The following is a 22,333-nucleotide window of genomic DNA, read 5'->3' on the forward strand; positions in this document are numbered from 1 at the left end:
TTCAAAGGCATGGATAGAGCAGGGACAGGAATGGTTGTTGCAGGTTCCGGGGTTCAGATGTTTCAGTCAGAGCAGAGAGGTGGTAGAAGAGGGGGAGGCGTGGCATTGTTAGTCAAGGACTGTATTACGGTGGCAGAAAGGGCGTTTGATGTGGACCTGTCTATTGAGGTAGTACGGGCTGAGACTAGAAACAAGAAAGGAGAGGTCACCCTGCTGGGAGTTTTTTTTTTACAGGCCTCCAAAAAGTTCCAGAGATGTAGAGGAAAGGATTGCAAGGATGATCCTGGATAGGTGCGAAAGTAACAGGGTAGATGTTACGGGGGACTTTAACTTTACAAATATCGATTGAAGAAGTTATAGTTCAAGCACGTTAGAGGGGTCAGTTTTTGTCCAATGTGTGCAGGGAGGTTTCCTGACACAGTATGTAGATAGGCCAACAAGAGGTGAAGCTACATTGGATTTGGTACTGGGTTATGAACCAGACCAGCTGTTAGACTTGGAGGTAGGTGAGCACTTTGGTGAAAGTGACCACAATTCGGTTACGTTTACCTTAGTGATGGAAAGGGATAGGTATATACAGAAGGGCAGAAGTTATAGCTGGGGGAAAGGTAATTATGAGGCTATTAGGCGAGATTTAGGATACGTAGGTTGGAGTAGGAAACTGCAGGGGCTGGGAACAACTGAAATGTGGAGCTTGTTCAAGGAGCAGCTACTGTAAGTCCTTGATAAATATGTACCTGTCAGGCAGGGAGGAAGTGGTTGAGCAAGGGAACTGTGGTGTACTAAAGAAGTTGAATCCCTGGTGAAGAGGAAGAAGGAGGCTTATGTAAAGATGAGACATGAAGGCTCAGTTAGGACACTGGAGAGTTCCAAATTAGCCAGGAAGGAGAGTGTTAAGAAGAGCTAGAAGAAGACATGAGAAGACTTTGGCGGATAGGATCAAGAAGAACCTGAAAGCTTTCTATAGGTATGTCAAGAATAAAAGATTGGTTAGGGCAAGATTAGGGCCAGTCAGAGACAGTAGTGGGAAGTTGTGCGTGGAGCCTGAAGAGATAGGAAAGGCACTAAATGAATATTTTTCGTCAGTATTCACGCAGGAAAAAGTCAATGTAGTCGAGGAGAATACTGAGATACAGACTTTTAGACTAGACAGGATTGAGGTACATAAGGACGAGGTGTTAGCAATTCTTGAGAGTATGAAAATAGATAAGTCCCCTGGGCCGGATGGGATTTACCCTAGGATTCTCTGGGAGACTAGGGAGGAGATTGCACAGCCTTTGGCTTTGATCTTCATGTCATTGGCTATAGGTATAGTGCCGGAAGACTGGAGGATAGCAAATGTTGTCCCCTTGTTCAAGAAGGGGAGTAGAGACCATCCTGGGAATTATAGACCGGTGAGCCTTACTTCTGTTGTGGGCAAAGTTTTGGAAAGAATTATAAGGGATAGGATTTATAATCATCTAGAGAGAAATAAATTGATTAGGGATAGTCAACACAGTTTTGTGAAGGGTAGGTCGTGCCTCACAAACCTTATCAAGTTTTTTGAAAAGGTGACCAAAGAGGTGGATAAGGGTAAGGCAGCTGACGTGGTGTATATGGATTTTGGCAAAGCATTTGATAAGGTTCCCCATGGTAGGCTACTGCAGAAAATGCAGATGCATGGGATTGAGGGTGATTTAGTAGTTTGGATCAGGAATTGGCTAGCTGATAGAAGACAGAGGGTGGTGGGTGATGGGAAATATTCAACCTGGAGTTCAGTTACAAGTGGTGTACCTCAGGGATCTGTTTGGGGCCACTGCTGTTTGTCATTTTTATAAATGACCTAGATGAGGGTGTAGAAGGATGGGTTAGTAAATTTGCTGACGACACCAAAGTCGGAGGAGTTGTAGACAGTGAAGATGGATGTTACAGTTTGCAGAGGGACATAGATAAGCTGCAGAGCTGGGCTGAGAGGTGGCAAATGGAATTTAATGTGGAAAAGTGTGAGGTGATTCACTTTGGTAAGACTAACAGGAGTACAGAATATAGGGCTAATGGAAAGACTCTTGGTAGTGTCGACGAGCAGAGAGATCTCGGTGTACATGTGCATAGATCCCTGAAAGTTGGCACCCAGGTTGATATGGTTGTTAAGAAGGCTTACAGTGTGTTAGTTTTTATTGTAGAGGGATTGAATTTCGGAGCTGTGAGGTCATGTTGCAACTGTACAAAACTCTGGTGCGGCCGCACTTGGAGTATTGCGTACAGTTCTGGTCGCCGCATTATAAAAAGGGTGTGGAGGCATTGGAAAGGGTGCGGAGGAGATTTACCAGAATGTTGCCTGGTATGGTGGGAAGGTCTTGTGAGGAAAGGCTGAGGGACTTGAGGTTATTTTCGTTAGAAAGAAGGAGGTTAAGAGGTGACCTAATGGAGGCATACAAGATGATCAGAGGATTAGATAGGGTGGACAGTGAGAGCCTTTTTCCTCGGATGGTGATGGCTAACACGAGGGGACATAGCTTTAAATTAAGGGGTGGTAATTATAGGACGGATGTCAGAGGTAGGTTCTTTACTCAGAGGGTAGTAAGGGCATGGAATGTCCTGCCTGCAGCAGTTGTGGACTCGCCAACTTTAAGGACGTTCAAATGGTCAGTGGATAGGCATATGGATAACATTGGAATAGTTTAGGTTAGAGGGTCATTAGATTGGTTCCACTGGTCGGCGCAACATTGAGGGCCGAAGGGCCTGTACTGCGCTGTAATGTTCTATATCCCTTTGTAAATTTCTTATTCCCTCCCCAACTATTTTAGCGTCATCTGCAAATCTGGCTATAGTACCTTCCATAACTGTGGCCAAGTCAAAAATATAGATTGTTCAGTTGGGATCCCAAGGACCGAACCCTGCGGTGCTCAGTTACATCTTGCCACCAGAAAAAGACCCATTTATCCCGACTCTCTGCCTTCTGTCAGTTAGCCAGTCTTCTATCCAAGCAAATAAATTACTCCTAATCCCATGTGATTTCACCTTGCTGTATTAACCTTCGAAGTGACACCTTATCAAACTCCTTCTGGAAGTCCAGATACACTACAGCAACAGAATCCCCATTATCCACTTCACTTGTTACATCTTCAAAGAACTCCAGCAAATTAGTCAAACATGATTTACTCATCATAAAACCATGCTGACTCTGATGGATAGCGATTTGACTTTCCAAATGTCCTGATATTATTTCCTTTTTAATGGATTCTAATAATTTCCAAACAACAGATGTTAAACTAAGTGGTCCACAGTTTCCTAATTTCTGCCTCCCTCCTTTTTTGAATAAGGACGTTACATTAGCATTTTTCTAATCCACTGGAACCTTTCCTGGATCCAGGTAATTTTGAAATATTATAGCCAGTGGATCCAGTATCTCTGCTGCCACTTCCTTTATAACCTAGGATGTAGGCCATCAGTCCCTGGAGACTTGCCTCCCTTTAATCCCATTCGTTTGTTGAGTACTATTTCTCTATTGATTATGATTATTCTACATTCCTCCTTTTCTCTTACCTCTTTTCTCTAAGATGACTGATGGGGATTATCCAGCCTCTCATTATGTGCCATTATCACTAATGCCACATCTAATCTTAGTGGTTTAACAGTGTCTCATTAGCACTTTGCCCTTAAACCCCTAGCTAAAAAACAGAGGAGCCTGCACATGTACAAACGCACATACATACACATACATCACATCAACACATGCATTCACAATCAAATCCATCAAGGATTTAAGGAATCAAATCTAGATGGATCACATTTCTGTGTGTGTTTGTAATGCTTTATTACATCCAGCAAACCAAACTCCTTGGAGCTATTCACTGTATTCCCTTTCCCAGCACCCATCTGAAACAGAGCACTGATTTAGATGATTCAAAAAAACTTTTGTTGCAAGACATTTCACATATTCATATGCAAAGAAACATACTAGCCAGGGAGTGTTAACTCACTGCCACTAATTAAAGACTCACCACTGAGCTATTCAGGGCAAGAGGCTGAGTGACTCCATCACCACTGGGTGCGTTCATTGGGTAACTGGGTTTCACACTCACGTTTACTTTCCTGTTTTGATCTGTTGTTGGTGTTAAATGAGCTAAACCTCAGGTGGGGGTGGAATAAATTAGCAGGTCCCAGTCTGTTACCAAGTAAGTTTTGAAACAATTCAAGGAGAAAGACACAAACATGGAGTCATAGAGGTTTACAACATGGAAACAGGCCCATCGGCCCAACTTGTCCGTGCTGCCCAGTTTTTACCACTGAGCTCGTCCCAATTGCCCGCATTTGACCCATATCCCTCTACATGCATGTAACTGTCTAAATGCTTTTTAAAAGATAAAATTGTATCCGCCTCTACTACTAACGTGATGAAATAGTCTATGTACGATCCCTAGTTAGGTTCATATATACTTCAGTGGGATTCAACAATATATACAATGCCTTTAACAGCTACTGCACCAGTCCTCACAGCACCATTCCCCCCCCACCCCAAATGCCAGCCCGTCCACCACTGTCCAGACTCTCTTCCCTCAGCCACTCTGTGTGCCCCTCCCCCACTGTCCCAGGCACCCCACTCCCACCTCCAGTAGCCGCTGCCCCAGGAACCCCACCCCAATTTCCTTCTGTCATTGCCCCAGTCACCCCTCCCCATCTTGGTCTATCCCAGATGCCTCTCCCCAGCATCTCTGCCCCAGGCACTGTTCACTTTCCATTATTTTGCCCAAGTCATCAATAATTTGTGAACCTGCAGAGAATGCCTGGCCTAGTCTGTCCTCAAACTGCCCAAAGCTTCCTCAACTCACCCCTGCCAAGGCCTATATGCGCACACAATATGTGCCTAGGTGGGGGTTGCATGGGGTAAATCGAGTCACAAATATTCAGCAGATTTTTTGCTCTTTAATCCAAGGGCACTGAAGCTTACTATAGCAATCTTACTGCCTGGGATTCATTCAACACAGATCCTGCTCTGCATGACTCAGCAATTCATTACTGGGAGTCACTTACAAAACTTTTTTTCCATTGCATCTTTTACAATTTCTGAAATTCGTGATTACACTTCGCCATAGCATATCCCATCTCAGTTCCATTGAACAACAGATACAAGTTTGCTTAGATGCTGCATCCATTCTCTGTCTTATAACAAAGAACAGAAGTATATTTAGACAGCTTCTTTTATAGTCTCACAATGTCTCAAATGTGTCAGAATTAATGAAGTACTTTTGAAGGGTAGTCACTGTTGTAAAGTAGGAAACGTGGCAACCAATGTGCAAACAGCCACCTCCCACAAACAGTAATGTGATAACGACCTATTTGTATGTTTAATATATTTCAGATTTTAAGTTTTGTTTTAGATAATAAAATACTTGAGGAGTTTGTTACGGGCAATTATTGGCCAGGGCCACAGGGAGAATAGCCCAGCTCTTTGAATAGTGGCAAGATTTTTTTTTGCACCCACTGGAGGGACAGACTGTGTTCAAGAGACATCATATCCAACACTGCAGCACCCCCACAACACCCAAGCCATACTGGAGTGGCAGCCTGGATTATATGCTCAAGTTCCTGCAGTGGACCTGCAACATTTAGGTCACATACAAGAAGGCAGAAGACCCACAGCTGGCGTCACTCTGCCAACAACAGAGTTTGTAGGTGGAGGCAATATGTTTGAGGCTGAAGTCCATCATACTTAATGATGATGTATACAATTATGAGGGGCATAGATAGAGTAGGCAGTGGAGGAATCAATGACATGGACTCAAGGTAAGGGGCAGGAGGAGATCGAGGAAAACCCTTTTCACCTAGAGGCTGGTGAGAGTTTGGAACTCTGCCTGAAAGGGTGGTGGAGACAGAGGCCCTCATACCATTTAAGTAATTAGATGTGCACTTGCGATGCCAAGGCAAACAAAGCAAATCGGCCAAGTGCTGAAAAATGGGATTAGAGTAGTTAGATGGCTGATTTTGACTGATGCAGACATGCTGGGCTGAAGGGCCTTTTCTGTGCTACAGATCTCTATGATTTATATGTGAGGTGGTGGGAATATTGAAGCCATTTGAAGTCCTTGATTTAGGCCAAATTTGTGTAGTATACTCTCAGGCCTATCCTTATGAAGGGAGGTTGAATGGACTGGGTCTATACTCATTAGACTTTAGAAGGCTGAGGGGGGGATCTTATAGAGACTTACAAGATAATGAAGGGGCTAGATAAGGTAGAGGTTGAGAGATTCTTCCGGCTTAGAAAGGATAGCAGAACTAGTCGGCACAGCCTCAAAATAAGGGGGGAGCAGTTTAGAACGGAGTTGAGGAGGAACTTCCTCACTCAAAGGGTGGTGAATCTCTGGAATTCTCTGCCTATTGAAGTGGTGGAGGCTACCTCGTTGAATATATTTAAGTCACAGGTAGATAGATTTCTGACAGATAAGGGAATTAAGGGTTATGGGGAGAAAGTGGGAAAGTGGAACTGATTCACTTCAGATCAGCCATGATCTTATTGAATGGCGGGGCAGGCTCGAAGGGCTAGATGGCCTACTCCTGCTCCTATTTCTTATGTTCTTATGTTCTTGATCCTTAAGTACCCACAGATGTCAAAACTCTATCAATAGAGATAGCACAGTGGTTAGCACTGCTGCCTCAGTGCCAGGTTCAATTCCTGGCTTGGGTCACTGTCTGTGTGGAGATTGCGTGTTCTCCATGTGTCTGCGTCGATTTCCTCTGGGTGTTCCAGTTTCTTCCCACAGTCCAAAAATGTGCGGGTTAGGTGGATTGGCCATGGTAAATTGTCCCTTCATGTCAGGGAGATTAGCTAGGGTAAATGCTAGGGTTATGGACATAGAGCCTGGTGGGATTGTGGTCAGTGCAGACTCAATTGACTTCATGGCCTCCTTCTACACTGTAGTATTCTATGATTCTATGTAATCAGCCTTGCATATAATCAATCACTGGTGCACAGAATTCCAAAGATTCGCAACCATATAAACATAGAAAATAGAAGCAGAAATAGGCCATTTGGCCCTTCGAGCCTGCTCTGCCATTCATTATGATTATGGCTGATTATCCAACTCAATAGTCTCACCTTGCCTTACCCCAATATCCTTTGATCCCATTTGTCCAAGAGAGAGATACTTAACTTATTCTTGAAAATGGACAATTGTTTTGGCCTCAACTCTATTCTGTGGTAGAGACTCAACACTCTCTGGGTGAAGAAATTTCTCCTCATCCTGAAGTGTTTACTCTGTATCCTTAGACTACGACCCCTGGATCTGGATACCTCCACCATCAGGAACATCCCTTCTGCATCTACCTTGTCTAGTTCTGTTAGAATTTTATAGGTTCTGAGATTCCCCTTCATTCTTCTGAACTCCAGCGAATATAATCTTAACTGACACAATTGTTCTTCGTACATCAGTCCTGCCATCCCAGAAATCAGCCTGGTAAAAAACTTTGCTTCCTCTACAGCAAGAGCATCCTTTCTCAGATAAGGAGGCCAACTTTCATGAAATCAGCACCATCAAGACAACAACAACCGGCATTTATATAGCACCATCAACACAGTAAAACATCCCAGTGGGTTTCAAAGGATTATAATCAAATTAAATTTAGCACTAAGCCATAAGGAGATATTAGGAGAGGTGACAAAAAGCTTGGTCAAAGGAGTACGGTCCATGGAACTGTACCCCAGTGAGAGTCAGTACCATCAGGAGAGGAGGAGAGTGGGATCCACGGAACTGTACCCTAGACACTGCCAGCACCTTCAAGAAGGAAGCATGGAAGTTAATAAAATTTAATCCCCCAATGTATTCAGTTGTTTTTAATTTTCAAAATACATTGAGATTGGCAGGTGTGGCTGTTGGGAGCAAGACTGGAGAGTGTAACAGGAATTAAGTCACCTGTTTACTACCTGACTAATTCAGCTGCCTGAGATTAAACTGTTGTAATTGAGCCCGTACCATGCATTGTGTGGGAGAAAATAAACAGTAGCTCTTTCACAAGGACTTGTTGGTAACCTCAGGTTATCACGCGATTAACTCAGTTAAAAGGGGAACTTTGCAATACTTTAGGGGAGAGGGAGATTCTATTTATGATAGAAACAATAACAGTTATTTTAAATTTGTCTCTGGGTTGTAGCCATCACTCCTAAGATTGGCATTTACTGCCCATTTATAAAGAATTGACATAAGGATCTTATGTCGCAAACAGCAATCTGATAAACAACCTCATACTCTGCTTAACTATCAGTTAGGACATTGACTAGAACTCCCCTACTTTCCCTCGAAATGGTGGCATGGAATCTTTCCCAACCACCAGAAGTGACAGACAGCACCCTAGATTAACGCTTTGTCTGAAGAATGGCACTCATAACACCTATTTTATCTGGATCTCACCCTGTGTCATTGACCAAAACTGCATTTGCAAAGACCTACCATTGACTTGGGCTTCGTGGTTGCGACCATATTGGCCAAAGTATCCTCTTCATCCATTTGACTAAAGACATGAGCATCGTAGGCTACCGTTATTGAAACTTCTTCCATCATTTTGACAGAAAAAAGTGTTGAACAAAAATAAATTAAATAAATAAAGAAAACCTCCCTAAATGTAGGGAAAAATGTCAAGAGAGTCAAGAATCTGCACTGCATCCACTCTGGGCACGGAAACTAGTAGTGGTGAAAGCTGATTAAGATCGGTCTTCCTTGCTATTTGAATCATGAGTTATGCACCAGGGGCTCCATCACTAGTTGAACGCAGTCTCCCCATCGACAGGAACCAAACTGTCGAAGAGTCGGAGATTGATTTAACTATCTGCTCTCTCTTCCCACATTTGTGCCGAAGCCCGATTCTTCATTCAGAATTCAGAAGATGAAAAGAGATGGAGAGAGACAGGGGGGCAGAAGTCAATGGAATGCCGCTTCATCTCTCGAATTAAGCACGTCCGCTGAAAGGGAGATCCTCGACTGCAGCTTGCTGACCACTTCCTGCCAGAATTTAAAAGTGAAGGTGGGGGGGGAGGGGGGATGTTTGTTAGCACTGCCTGTTTGAGCCTATGGTTCTTCTCAGTGCACCTTTCCTTGAAGGGCACTTAGACAGTCGAAGGAGACACCTTGTGCATTTGAATAGCTTTTGAGGGCAGCAGCTGTGGAGGCTGAGTACATCCGCTTTTTTACTCGCTCTTACACAAACTCTTTGGAGCTCTTCAGAGCTGTTATTATTTTTTAAACAAAAACAGCAGCACTGAATTGACCCAGGGCTATCTTGAAACAGACTTAACGAACTACTTCCTGGTGTCGATCTCTCCCATCGCAGATGAATTATAGCTTTGAGGTTTCCACTTGAATCCACCTGACCTGGTCTCTCAATCTCTCTCTCTCTCTCTCTCTCTCGAGTCCCGCAGAAGGAGAGGAGTAACAGGTTCTTCAGGTGAAGCAAGACGTCAGGAGGTTCTGGAACATTCGCTCACTACTTTTTATAATGTGGGCCACCTATTCACAGGAGCTGGGGCCATTTTTTCCATTCACCCTCTATGTCTCGGAGCTAGGTGCAGTTTGCACAAGCCAATGTGGATACCAGGAACAAGCAGCAGCAGCAGCAATCAAAAGCAAGCTTTCAGATGCTCCGAATTCCTCACCAATTCACGTGCTTTCTTTTAAGGAGTGGCTTGTTTCAGTCCATCAGTTCCTGAGGGCAGGTTAATGAGCTGCACAAAGATGGGAGTGGCCCTACAAGCTCAATGCCACAGTAGTTACAGTCAAAAGAAATACTGCTCCTCAATGTAACTTAGATACAGTGAAACTCAGAGCGAAATGCAACCAACGTTAATTGGGCAATACTTAGTATTGCATGAGGATTAGTCCACTTTACAGATTATCTAGGGGGCAGGGATAGAAATAATTTTGTTTGATAATCTGCAGCGATTTACTAGCTCAGCACTGCTCAAAGGACTAAAAGAAAAGCAAGGCTTGCATTAATTTAGCGTCTTCCATGTTGTCAAGGCTTCCTAAAGTGCTTTACAGCCAATGAACTACTTGTGAAGTGTAATCACTGTTGCAATGTCAGAAACACATCTCAGTTTGTGCACAGCTACATCCCACAAACAGCAATGTGATAAATTACCAGATTTTAATGATGTCAGTTAATGGGGAAATGTTGACCAGCAGGGAGAACTTCCCCTGCTCTTCTCTAGATAGTGCTATGGGATCCTTTACATTCATCTAGGAAGACAGGGCCTCAGTTTAATATTCCCTCTTAAGGAAAGCACCTCTGCCACTGCAGCAGTCCCTCAGTCCTGCACATGAATGTCAGCCCAGATCTCCAGCATGGGACTCAGATCAGAGGTGAAAATGTTTCCCTGCTCAGTGAGGGTGAAGAATGAGAGGGGCACAGCACATCCTTCTGCAGCGGGTATTCTAGGCAACTATTCTTTCTAACAGATCCTCAACCCACCAATTGTATCAGAATAAGAAGAATTTAGAGAGTATTAAGCTTTTGCACGAGGGAAAATCTCCCCCTTGCCCCTTCCCAACGTATTACTGACTGGGCATCCATGGGGAAGGAGCCAAAGGGTAAAGACAATACTTCAAACGCCTTGAGCCACGACATATAACAGCAACTCCACCTGCAGCAGTAGCTTGCATTTGATGGGATGAAAGGAAGATCCCCTCATTTCACTCAGGGTTTTAGATTTTTTCAGAATCTCTCCAGCTCTGCACATGTTGCTCAGACATTTCACATTCACTCTGTCATGTCAGGGCCTTGGTTTAATGTCCCACCTGCAGATTATACAGACAGTGCAGCACTTCCTCAGTACTGCACACAAACATCAGTCTGAATGAAGCAGTCAACATTTTGCAAATAATGTTTGAATGCGTGACCTTCTGACTCAGAGGCAAGCGTGCAGCCCACTGAACCCTGGCTGACATTAAGCACGGAACATGTGGTTCGATCCAGAATAAAGCTGCTTCTGTAACTGTATAGAACAATTTAGATCCAGAATAAAGGAACAATGGTGAAGTAAGCAACTGGAATATTATCCCAATCCTTTCAAAATTCCAACCCACATACTAAGGTAGTGTGGATTAAGTTTGATGATCCAATCTGATCACAGTTGAGAGAACAGGTAGCTCAAAATTTAATGCATTGTGATCTGAGGTAATATTGATCACAACTGAGATCAATAGGAGCAGGGTGTGAATGTGATCGTGGTAGATGACTGCAGAATACTCAGCTGTATGGTCCCTCAACCTCTACACACTGAACTACTGAATGCTGGCAGTTGGGGAATTTCCCCAGCTACTAATCAGCCCAGACATTCAAGCAGACATTTATACTTTGTCACCCACAGCACATGTTGTTCTGGTACAAAATTAAAAAGGTAAAGACGTCATAGTCCCAGAAGACCAGCTGACTGGCGATGACTTAACTTGATGATTACCATGCCTCAGGAGAGGGACAAGATTGAGAAGAATAAATAACCTCAGCGGTACAGGATTTCAACCCATGCTGTTGGCATCAGTTCACATCACTAACCAGGTGTGCAGCCAACTGAGCTAACCAACCCCTTTTGAGATAACCTCAACAGGAGACAACATTCCAGAAAAGCTGATGATTGGAGCATTCCAGGTCTGATCAGGGGCAAAATTCCAAAAGATGCTACATTTCAAAATACTACTGTGGCCACGAAAGTTGCTTTTATAAATGTTCAACTTGTGCAAAATCAAAACCACTCCAACTTTGGGCATTGAGCTCCAGTGGGCAGATGATGCCGGTGCATACAGCTCCTCAAACTGAGTTCCAGGTCGTTCACTTCATTGAAGCATGAGAATGAGGGTCTTGCATGAAGTATCCAGAAAACAAAGAATCATAGAATATCTCAGTGCAGAAGAGGCCTTTCAGCCCATCGAATCCGCACCGACACATTAAAAACACTTGAACTCCCATCTAATCCCATATGCCAGCACTTGGCCCATAGCCCTGAATGTTATGATGTGTCAAGTGCTTATCCAGATGCTTTTCAAAAGATGTGAGGCAATCTGTCTCTACCACCCTCCCAGGCAGCACATTCCAGACTATCACCACCCTCTGGGTTAAAAAACGGTTTTTCCTTATATACCCCCAAACCTCATACCTATGTCCCCTTGTGACTGACCCTTCAACCAAGGGGAATAGCTGCTCCTTATCCACTCTATGTCTCTCATAACTTGTATACCTCAATCAGGTCATCCCTCAGTCTTCTCCCCTCCAAAGAAAACATATCAAGCTTATGCAACCTTGCTTCACAACTTAAATCTTCCATCCCAGGCAGCATCCTGGTGAATCTCCTCTGCACCACCTCCAGTGCAATCACATTGTTTTGATAATGTGGCAGCCAGAATGGCTCACAGTACTCCAGTTGTGGCCTCTCCAAAGTTCTATACAACTCCAACATGACTTCCTAACTTTTGGAATCTATGCCTCAATTGATAAAGTGTCCCATGTGCCTTCTTCACCACGCTCCTAACATGCCCTTCCACTTTGAGATCTGTGAACAAACACACCAAAGTCTATTTGTTCCACAGAACATCCTAGTGTCCAATCGTTCATTGCGCACTTGGTCAAATGACTCCTTCCAAAGTACTCCTTACACTTTTCATGGTTAAATTCCATCTGCCACTTATCTGCCAATTTGACCATCCGTCTATGTCTTCTTGTGGCCAACACGCTCTACTTCACTGTTAACCACCTATCCAATCTTTGTGTCATCCGCAAACTTATTAATCCTACTCCCCATATAGTCATCAATGTAATTTGTATAAAAAGGATGAAAACTAGGAAGCCCAACACAGATCCCTGTAGTACACCACTGGCTTCCAGTCACTAAAACAGCCTTCTGTCATCATCCTCTGTCTCTGACAAATCAGCCAATTTTGAATTCACCTTATCAAATTACTCTATATCCTACGTGAATGTACCTTCTTTACAAGATTCCCCAGGTGGGACCTTCTCAAAGGCTTTGCTGAAATCCATATAAAATACATCGACTGCACTACTCTTGCTTTTACACTTGGCGGGGCGGGGGGGTCCAGAGGGCGGGCTGGGGGGTGAGAAGAAAGAAGATGGAAAGAAAGAGAGAGAGAGAGGAGAAGGGGAGAGGGCGAGTGAGTGCAGCAGACAAGTGGGCAAGAATGGAAAGGGGGAGTGGGTGGAGCAGGGAAGTGAGAAAGAGAGAGAGAGAGAGTGGGGGTATGTGGCGAAAGAAGAAAGGAAGGGGAGGGATGTGGCGGTGGGGGGATGCTCGGTGGAGTAATGGGACCAAAGTGCACACAAGAGTGCAATTAAGGCAGTGTGCCGCGGAAAAGAAAGAGGAAGTCGCATGGGGGATTGCGAGAGGGGCAACTTGTGAATGAGAGAGCAGAAGATGATTTCATATTCCTCATCAAGGTGCTAAAAATAGCCTCCATGTTACCTGCATGGATGCTCAGAAATAGGACTTTACGGGAGGGGTCTCATGCCAGCATCCAAGTTCTGTGGTCTTGCCACATCCAGCCGGGAATGGTGTTGGACAATTACACAGCTCACTGGAGGAGAAGGGTTTACTAATATTAGTAAATCTTCAGCCAGAAGTGCTGAGTGAACGATCCAACACAGCCTCCTCCACGAGGTTGCCAGCATCACAGATGTCAGTGTTCAGCTAATTTGACTCTCTCCATGTAATATTAAGAAATGGTCGAAGGCACTGTATATTGCCAAGGCTTTGGCCCCTGACAATATTCTGACAATAGAACATAGAACATAGAACATTACAGCGCAGAACAGGCCCTTCGGCCCACGATGTTGCGCCGACCAGTTACAAAAACAATGACCCACTAGCCTATACCAATCCCTTTTCGTCCATAAACCTATCCAGAGATCTCTTAAACGCCCCCAAACTAGACGCATTTACAACTGCAGCAGGCAGGGCATTCCAATCCTTCACCACCCGCTGGGTAAAGAACCTACCCCTGACATCCGTCCTGTAGCTACCCCCCCTTAATTTAAAGCCATGCCCCCTCGTGCTAGCTTTCTCCATCCGAGGAAAAAGGCTATCACTATCCACCCTATCTAAACCTCTAATCATCTTATATGTTTCAATAAGATCCCCTCTTAGCCGCCTTCTTTCCAACGAAAACAACCCTAAATCCCTCAGTCTCTCCTCATAGGACCTCCCCACCATACCAGGCACCATCCTAGTAAACCTCCTCTGCACCCTCTCCAACGCCTCCACATCCTTCTTGTAATGCGGGGACCAGAACTGCACACAGTACTCCAAGTGTGGCCGCACTAGAGCAGTGTACAGTTGCAACATTACACTGCGACTCCTAAATTCAATCCCCCTACCAATAAACGCCAAGACACCGTACGCCTTCTTAACAACCTTATCTACTTGATTCCCAACTTTCAGGATCAATAGTCCAGAAGACTTGTATTCCAGAATTTGCCACGCCCCTAGCCAACTATTCAAGTGACAACACTGGCATCTACCCAGCAATGCAAAAAAATTTCTCAGGTACGTCCTGTACATAAGAAACAGGTCAAATCCAAACCCAGCAAATTAACTCCATCAGTCCACTCTCAAATCAGAAAAGTGATGGAAGGAATCATCCACAGCATGGTCAAGTTGCACTTCCTCAGCAATAACCTGCTCACTGGTGCTCAATTTGGGTTCTGCCAGGCTCACTCAGCTCCTGGCCTCATTACAGCTTTGGTTCCAACATGGACAAAGAACTGATCTCCAGAGGTGAGGTGAGAGTGACTGCCCTTGACGGTGTGACATCAAGGGTGAAATGTCCTTTTCTCCAGAACAGTGAAATCTGAGGAGTGACCTAACAGTGATGTTTAAAATGATGAAGGGGTTTGATAGGGTAGTCATGGAGAACATGCAAGGGAGTTTAATATTAGAGGTCATGAATAAGCTGGCAACAGAAATTCAGGGGGAACCTCCTTTCTCGGAAGTAGTAAGAATGTACATTTTATTCTTTCACAGGATGTGGGCATCACTGGCAAGGCCATCCCTTGTTACCTATCCTTAATTGCCCTTGAATTCAGTGGCTATTTCAGAGGGCAGTTAAGGGTCAACCACATTCTGTGGGCCTGGAGTCAAATACTGTGTGTCCTTGATAGGTATGTCCCTGTCAGACAGGGAGGAAATAGCCGAGTAAGGAAACCATGGTTCACAAAAGGAGGTTGAATGTCTTGTCAAGAGAGAAGAGTATATAAGGATGAAAAAACAAGGTTCAGTTGGGTCGCTTGAGGGTTACAAGGTAGCAAGGAATGAGTTAAAAAAAAAGAAGGGCTTAGGAGAGCTAGGAGGGGCATGAGAAGTCTTTGGCGGGTTGGATAAAGGAAAACACCTAGGCTTTTTACTCTTGTGTGAGAAATAAAAGAATGACCAGGGTGAGGTTAGGGCCAGTCAAGGATAGGAGTGGGAACTTGTACATGGAGTCAGAAGAGATAGGTGAGGCATTGAATTAATACTTTTCTTCAATGTTCACTAAGGAGAGGGGCCATGTTTTTGAGGATGAGAGTATGATACAGACTGATAGGATGGAGATGGTAGATGTTGAGGGAAGATGTATTAGCAATTTTGAAAAGCCCGAGGGTCGAAAAGTCCCCTGGGCCAGATGGGAAACATCCTAGAATACTTTGGGATGCAAGGGATGAGATTGTGGAGCCTTTAGCTTTGATCTTTGGGTCCTCACTTTCCACAGGGCTTGTGCCAGAGGACTGGAGAGTAGCGAATGTTGTTCCTCTCTTCAAGGAAGGAAATAGGAGTAACCCTGGTAATTATAGACCAGTCAGTCTTACTTCAGTGGTCAGTAAGTTAATGGAAAATCCTAATAAATCCTATGATTTACAACCATTTGGAAAGATGCAGCTTAATCCGGGATAGTCAGCATGGATTCGTGAAGGGCAAGTCTTGCCTCACAGATTTGAATGAATTCTTTGAGGAGGTAACTGAGTGTGTAGATGAAGATAGAGCAATTGATGTCATATAAATGGATTTTAGTAAGGCGTTTGATAAAGTTCCCCATGGTAGGCTCATGAAGAAGATAAGGAGATGTGGGGTAGAAGGAAATTTGGCCGACTGGATAAGCAACTGGCTATCTCTGAAGACAGAGGGTGGTGGTGGGAGGGAAAATTTTCAGACTGGAGGCCAGTTGCCAGTGGTGTACCACAGGGGTCAGTGCTGGGTCCTCTGCTATTTGTGATTTTTATCAGTGACTTGGAAGAGGGGGCTGAAGGGTGGGTTAGTAAATTTGTGATGACACCAAGATTGGTGGAGTAGTGGATGAGGTGGAGGGCTCTTGTAGGCTGCAAAGACACATTGATAGGATACAGAGCTGGACCGAAAAGTGGCAGATGGAGTATAACCCTGCTAAGTGCAAGATGATTCATTTTGGTAGGACAAACTTGAATGTGGATTACATGGTCAATGGCAGGGTTCTGAGTAACATGGAGGAACAGAGAGATTTTGGGGTTCATATCCACGGATCTCTGAAGGTTGCCATTCAAGTGGATAGAGCCATGAAGAAGGCTTATAGTGCGTTAGCATTTATTAACAGGGGGTTAGAGTTTAAGAGCCATGGGATTATGCTGCAACTGTACAGGACCTTGGTGAGACCACATTTGGAATATTGTGTTCAGTTCTGGTCACTTCACTATAAGAAGGATGTGGAAGCATTGGAGAGAGTGCAGAGGAGATTTACCAGGATGATGCCTGGTTTGGAGGGTAGGTCTTATGAGGAAAGGTTGAGGGAGCTATGCCTTTTCTCTTTAGAGCGGAGGAGGATGAGCGGCAACTTAATAGAAGTTTAAGATGATGAGGAGGATAGAGTGGACATTCAGAGACTATTTCCTCGGATGGATGTAGCTGTTATTAGGGAGCATAACTATAAGGCTCATGGTGGGAGATATAAGAGGGATGCCCGAGATAGGTTCTTTACTCAGAGTGTGCTTGGGGTGTGGAATGCACTACCTGCTGTGATAGTGGAGTCCGACACTTTAGGAACTTTCAAGCAGTTATTGGATAGGCACATAGAGCATACCAGAATGATAGGGAGTCGCTAACTTGATCTTGGGTTTGGACATAGAACAGTACAGCCCCCAGTGTTGTGCCAAGCTATGTTCTATGTAGGACAGGCCAGGTAAGGATGTCAGATCTCCTTTCCTAAAGGACATTAGTGAACCATATGGTCTTTTATGACAATCAATGACAATTTCATGGTTACCATTACTGAGATGAGCTGTCAATTCCAGATTTATGAATCGAATTTAAGTTCCTCCAGCTGCTGTGGTAGGATTTTAACCTGTGACCCTAGAGCATTAGCTTGGGCCTCTGGATTATTAGTCCAGTATATTCCCACTACACCACCTTCCCCGTTGACTCACCTGATTTCAAGGTGAAGAATAGAATAGATCTTTTAAGGGTAGGCTCATGACAGAGAAAGGAATAGAAGAGTATGCCATGGGACTGAAGCAGAAACACTTGCTGTCAAATGGCCGGTTTGTGCACTGTACAATTGGATGTAATTTTCGTCAGACTGTTCCTAGGCTCTGTACTAGTGAGGCTTATTAAGCAGTAATTAGATAAATGCATAGTATCAACTAAAACAGTAATTACAGACTATTGGTAACAAAGGCATTTTTCTTGCACTCAGTACAAAACTGTGCTTGGATCATGCTTGCTGATCAATGTCACGTTGACTCTTATTCTGTAAACATCTTCAAAGGTTCCCACTGCCTGAGTTCTAAACTCAAACTTTATCATCCCTCACTAAGCTGGTCTTGACCACAAGATCCACCAGTCTCTTTCAGACCCCAGATTAGTTTATTAATTGTTCTCCCTCTTCAAGTTCTGTCCACTCTTCTTCAATTCTGCTGTCATCACCCCTTGAAAGAAAGGAAACAACCCTTAAATCCTTTGACCTTGCAAATAAGCACCCCATATCCATCCTATCTAAATTAATTACATGTCACCACATCCCAAGTCCATGCCCATCCTTCTTGGATCTCCATGTTTCAATTTCTGAAATCAGGTTTCTGGCCTGTAGGATGCAATTTGAGATTCTTGTTATGTAACTGTGACCATGATAAACCATCTCTTCTCAAAGGTCTGCTGCCTTTAATGCACACCACGTCCTCCACCAACATCTCTCCCACTGTTATCCAGTTGGGTGTGACTACACTTTCCTGGTTCCAGTCTTATCTATTCACAACCAGTGAATCGACTGAATAGCTGTTCATCCCAATCCTGCACTGATACCCTTACTGTCCTCCAAAGATCTCTACCTGACCGCCCCCCCCCCCCCCGCCATTTCACATCCACATACTGCTCCTCCCTGACAGTGACTAAACACAAAGCATGTTTGCTGACGGCATCCTGTTCAACTTCATCAAATCCCCTGGCCCTGTTCCATCTCTAAAATTATCAGACTGTTCATCTGACATCCAGTAGTGGATTAACAGAAATTTTCTCCAACTAGATACTGGGAAAACCAAAGCATTATCTTTGGTTCCTGCCACCAACTCTCCCTGGCCAAATAAAACATTCACAATCATGTTTGACTAAAGAAACCTCTGACAACCTATCCAAGTTATCACTAAGACCACTTATAGTTCCATCTGGATCATCATTTGATTCCACCACTTGCCTCAATGTATCTGCCTCGTCCATAACTTTGTTACCTCTAAACTTGACTATTCCAACTCACTACTGACTGACCTTCCACATTCTACCCTTCAACCATCCAAAGCTCTGCTGCTGTGTACTACTTGCACCAAATCTCATTCGGCCTTCACCTTTGCTTGCTGATTTGCATGTTTCTCGGTTAAGCAACGCTTGGGTTTTAAACGTCTCACTATTGTGTCCAACTCCCTCATCCTTGTAATGCAAAGCATCTTGGGACATCTTACGACATTGGATAAATAAAAGTTGCTGTGCATAAATGAACTACTGCATTTTCTACATTAAAACAGTGACTGTACTTCAAAAATACCTCTTTGTCTGTTGAGCGCTTTTGGAAATCCTGAAGTTGTGCTGATGTAAAAAACCTGGAGGGTAGAGCAGCTGAGGCCTGAAGGACTAAATAGAAATGGTTTATCCAGGAGGATTAGCAATACTGCTCCAGGCTCCACAAGGAAACTTGGGCCTCCTCCTGCCTGAACTTGCAAACCCATCTAACTGCAGAACCATCTGCCGAATGTTCACTCATTCTGGGTGGGCCACTCCCCTCATTTCCTCAGAAACACCACCTTACTCTATGACTTACTGAAATTCCGCCAGCAGTCAGTGCTTCACCTGGAAATCTTTTCACTTGATTTTGGGGTGCTCTACTGGTAAGGTATGCATTTGTCACCCTTTGTGCTGAGCCACCTTCTTGAACCACTGCAGGCCATGTGGTATAGGTACACTCATGGTGCTATTAGGGAGCAAGTCCAGGATTTTGACCCAGTGACAATGATATTTCCAAGTCAGGATGCTAAGACATTTGGGGGGAACCTCCAGGTGGTGGTGTTCCCATGTGCCTGCTGCCCTTGTCCTTCCAGCTAGTAGAGGTTACAGGTTTGGAAGATTTTGTTGCATTGGTGAATTCCTGCAGTGCATTTTGTAAATGGTACACACTAATGCCACTGTGCACCAGGTGGCGGGAGTGAATGTTTGTGGAAGGGTGCCAATTAAGCAGGCTGCTTTTTCCTGGATCGTGTCGAGCTTCCCAAATGATGTTGGAGCTGCATTCATATAGGTAAATGGAGAGTACTCCTGACTTGTGCCTTGTAGGGGGTGGACAGGTTTTGGGGAGTCAGGAGATGAGTTACTCTCTGCAGGATTCCCTGGCACTTGCAGTCACAGTATTTAAATGGCTGGTCCAGTTCCGTTTCTGACCAATGGATGTTGCCAGCAGGGGATTCATTGATTGTAGTGTCAAAGGGAGATGGTGAGATTCTCTCTTGTTGGAGATGGCCACTGCCTGACACTTGGGTGTGCAAATGTCACTTTCTAATTGTCAGCCCAAGTCTGTATATCATCCCGGTCTTGCTGCTATGGGCCTCATGTCATCTGTCCCTACCTGAGCTGAAACTTAGCTTAAACATTTGGACATAGGAATAAGGAGCAGGTGTATGCCATTTGATCCATCGAGCCTGCTCCACTATTTAACAAGATCATGGTTGCTTTGATAAAAACCTCAAATCTGCATCCCTATCCCAATAACCCATCACCCCCTTGTTTACCAAGAATCTATCCACCTCTGTCTTAAAAATATTCAGACACTATTTTAAATTGCTTTTTCAGGAAAAGAGTGCCAAAGGCTCACCATCCTCTGACAGAAAAAAATTCTCCCCATGGCCATCATAAATGGTTGACCCCTTATTTATAAACAGATTCTTCCAGGAGAGGAAACATTCTTTCCACATCCACCTTGTTAAGACCCTTCAGGATCTTATGTTTCAATCAAGTTGCCTCTTAATCTTCTAAGCTCGAGTGAATGCAAACCTAGCTTGTCTAACCTTTCCTCATAAGACAACCTGCCCAATCTAGGTATTAGCTTTTTAAACTTGTTTGAACTGCTTCCAATGCATATACATCCTGTCTTAAATAAGGAGATGAATACCATGCACAGTACTCCAGGTGTGGTCTCACCAATATCCTGAATAACGGAAGCATAACCTCCTTATCTTTTGTATCCAATGCCCCCCTTTGCAATAATTGATAAGTCCATTAGATTTTGTAATTACTTGCTGTACATGCAAACCAGCTTTTTGTGATTCATGCATGAGGATATCCAGATCCTTCTGCATCTCAGAGCTCTACAATCTCTCACCCATTTAGATAATATGCTTTTCTTTAATTCTACCAGCCAAAATGGACAATTTCATTCTCATTTAACCTACCTGTATCTTTTTGTAGCCTCTGAGTCCTCTTCACAACTTACTTTCCTACCTAACTTTGTAGCATTAGCGAATCTGAAACCATTGTAAACACTTGAGGTCTGAGCACTGATCCCTGTGGCACATCACTCATTATGTCTTGCTAAATTGAAGATGACCAATTTATGCCTATTCTCTGCTTCCTGTCAGCAAGCCAAACTTCTAACCATGGCAATACATTACGTTCTATAACATGAGCTTTTATTTTCTGTAATAATATTTGATGTGGCAATTTATCAAATGTTTTCTGGAAATCTAAGTACATTACATCCACAGGTTTCCCTTTATCCACAGTACAGGTTATTTCTTCAAAGAATTCCAATAAGTGAAACATAATTTCCTTTTCAAAAAGCATGTTGATTGTCTGATTACCTTGAGCTATTCAAGTGTCCTGCTATAACATCTTTAAAATAGTTTCTAGCATTTCCCTACAACAGATGGTTGGCCTCGTTCTATCTCCCTCCCTACCTGAATAATGGAATTACATCTTCCAATCTAATGGGACTTTCTCTTAATCCAGGGGGTTTTGGAAAATTAAATCCATTGCATCAATATCTCATTAGGCACATCTTCTTAGGATGATTCAACTGGTCTTACAGGGCAAGGATGAAAACACTGACAGCTGTTAATATGCTCCATCAGTTACATCGCTGTTAAAAATAACTGGACTGGGACTCAAAAAGTAGATACATATACAGGCACCACAGTGACACCTGCAGAATCTTGATGCAAGAAACATGCATTATGTCAGAATTATTGTCCTGTTCACCCCTCACTAACCTCTAACCGCATAAACTGTACAATTAGAGATCCAACAACACAGACTACCTGAGGGTATAGATTGTAAATGATGACAACTGATGACACATGGGCAGGTTTGAGACAAGGAGCGCTCTCCCAGTGCCATTATCCTCTATATTGGTGGCCTGTTAAATAAGCAAAAGGTGCTGAGTTGCAAAGATTAATGTTTAAAATCTTGGATATTCCATTTGCGCTGATTATAATTCCTTAGCGTTCAGTTCCTTCAGTCTTCAGATTGGGTTTTCACGAGGGACCAATTACTGGTTGCTAGGAAACAAGAAAGGTGCCTTAGGAACAGTGAAAACTGGAGAAAGCTGCTCAGGGATTAAATTTTTCATTTGTATATTACTCAGTCTCTTGCTCTCCAATTCAGCAGTGTTACAGCAGAGTCAGTCTTTTTCATTTGGGTGTCAATCTATAAAACACCTAGAAGCAGAGCTGCTGTTATGAAACAAGTTAGAAGGTTTCCATCTCATCTCCTAGGGACAGGAACGGAGCAAAAATAAAACACAGGATCCTGACACAACAGTCCACAGTGTGATCGGCAATCAGTCCCTCTCCCTAACATATAAATCTGCACTATACAAAGAAACAGGAT

General features: G+C 43.8%; 1 protein-coding gene across 6 annotated transcripts in view; it reads right to left on the minus strand.

The window, feature by feature from the left end:
• rabgap1l (RAB GTPase activating protein 1-like) overlaps positions 1–22,333 on the minus strand; it is a 462,369-nt gene that overhangs the window by 56,067 nt on the left and 383,969 nt on the right. Inside the window, exon 1 of one of the 6 annotated variants that reach the window (XM_080196012.1) lies at positions 8,424–9,572. The exons of the other annotated variants lie outside the window; for them this stretch is intronic. Coding sequence (XP_080052138.1) covers positions 8,424–8,636 — 213 coding nt within the window. The 5' untranslated portion in view covers positions 8,637–9,572. Of the gene's footprint in view, positions 1–8,423; positions 9,573–22,333 lie in introns of those variants that run through there. 6 annotated transcript variants of the gene reach the window in all.

The sequence above is a fragment of the Carcharhinus amblyrhynchos genome, chromosome 9 (genome assembly GCF_965287045.1).
Source record: "Carcharhinus amblyrhynchos chromosome 9, sCarAmb.v2.hapA, whole genome shotgun sequence".
Classification (NCBI taxonomy): domain Eukaryota; kingdom Metazoa; phylum Chordata; class Chondrichthyes; order Carcharhiniformes; family Carcharhinidae; genus Carcharhinus; species Carcharhinus amblyrhynchos.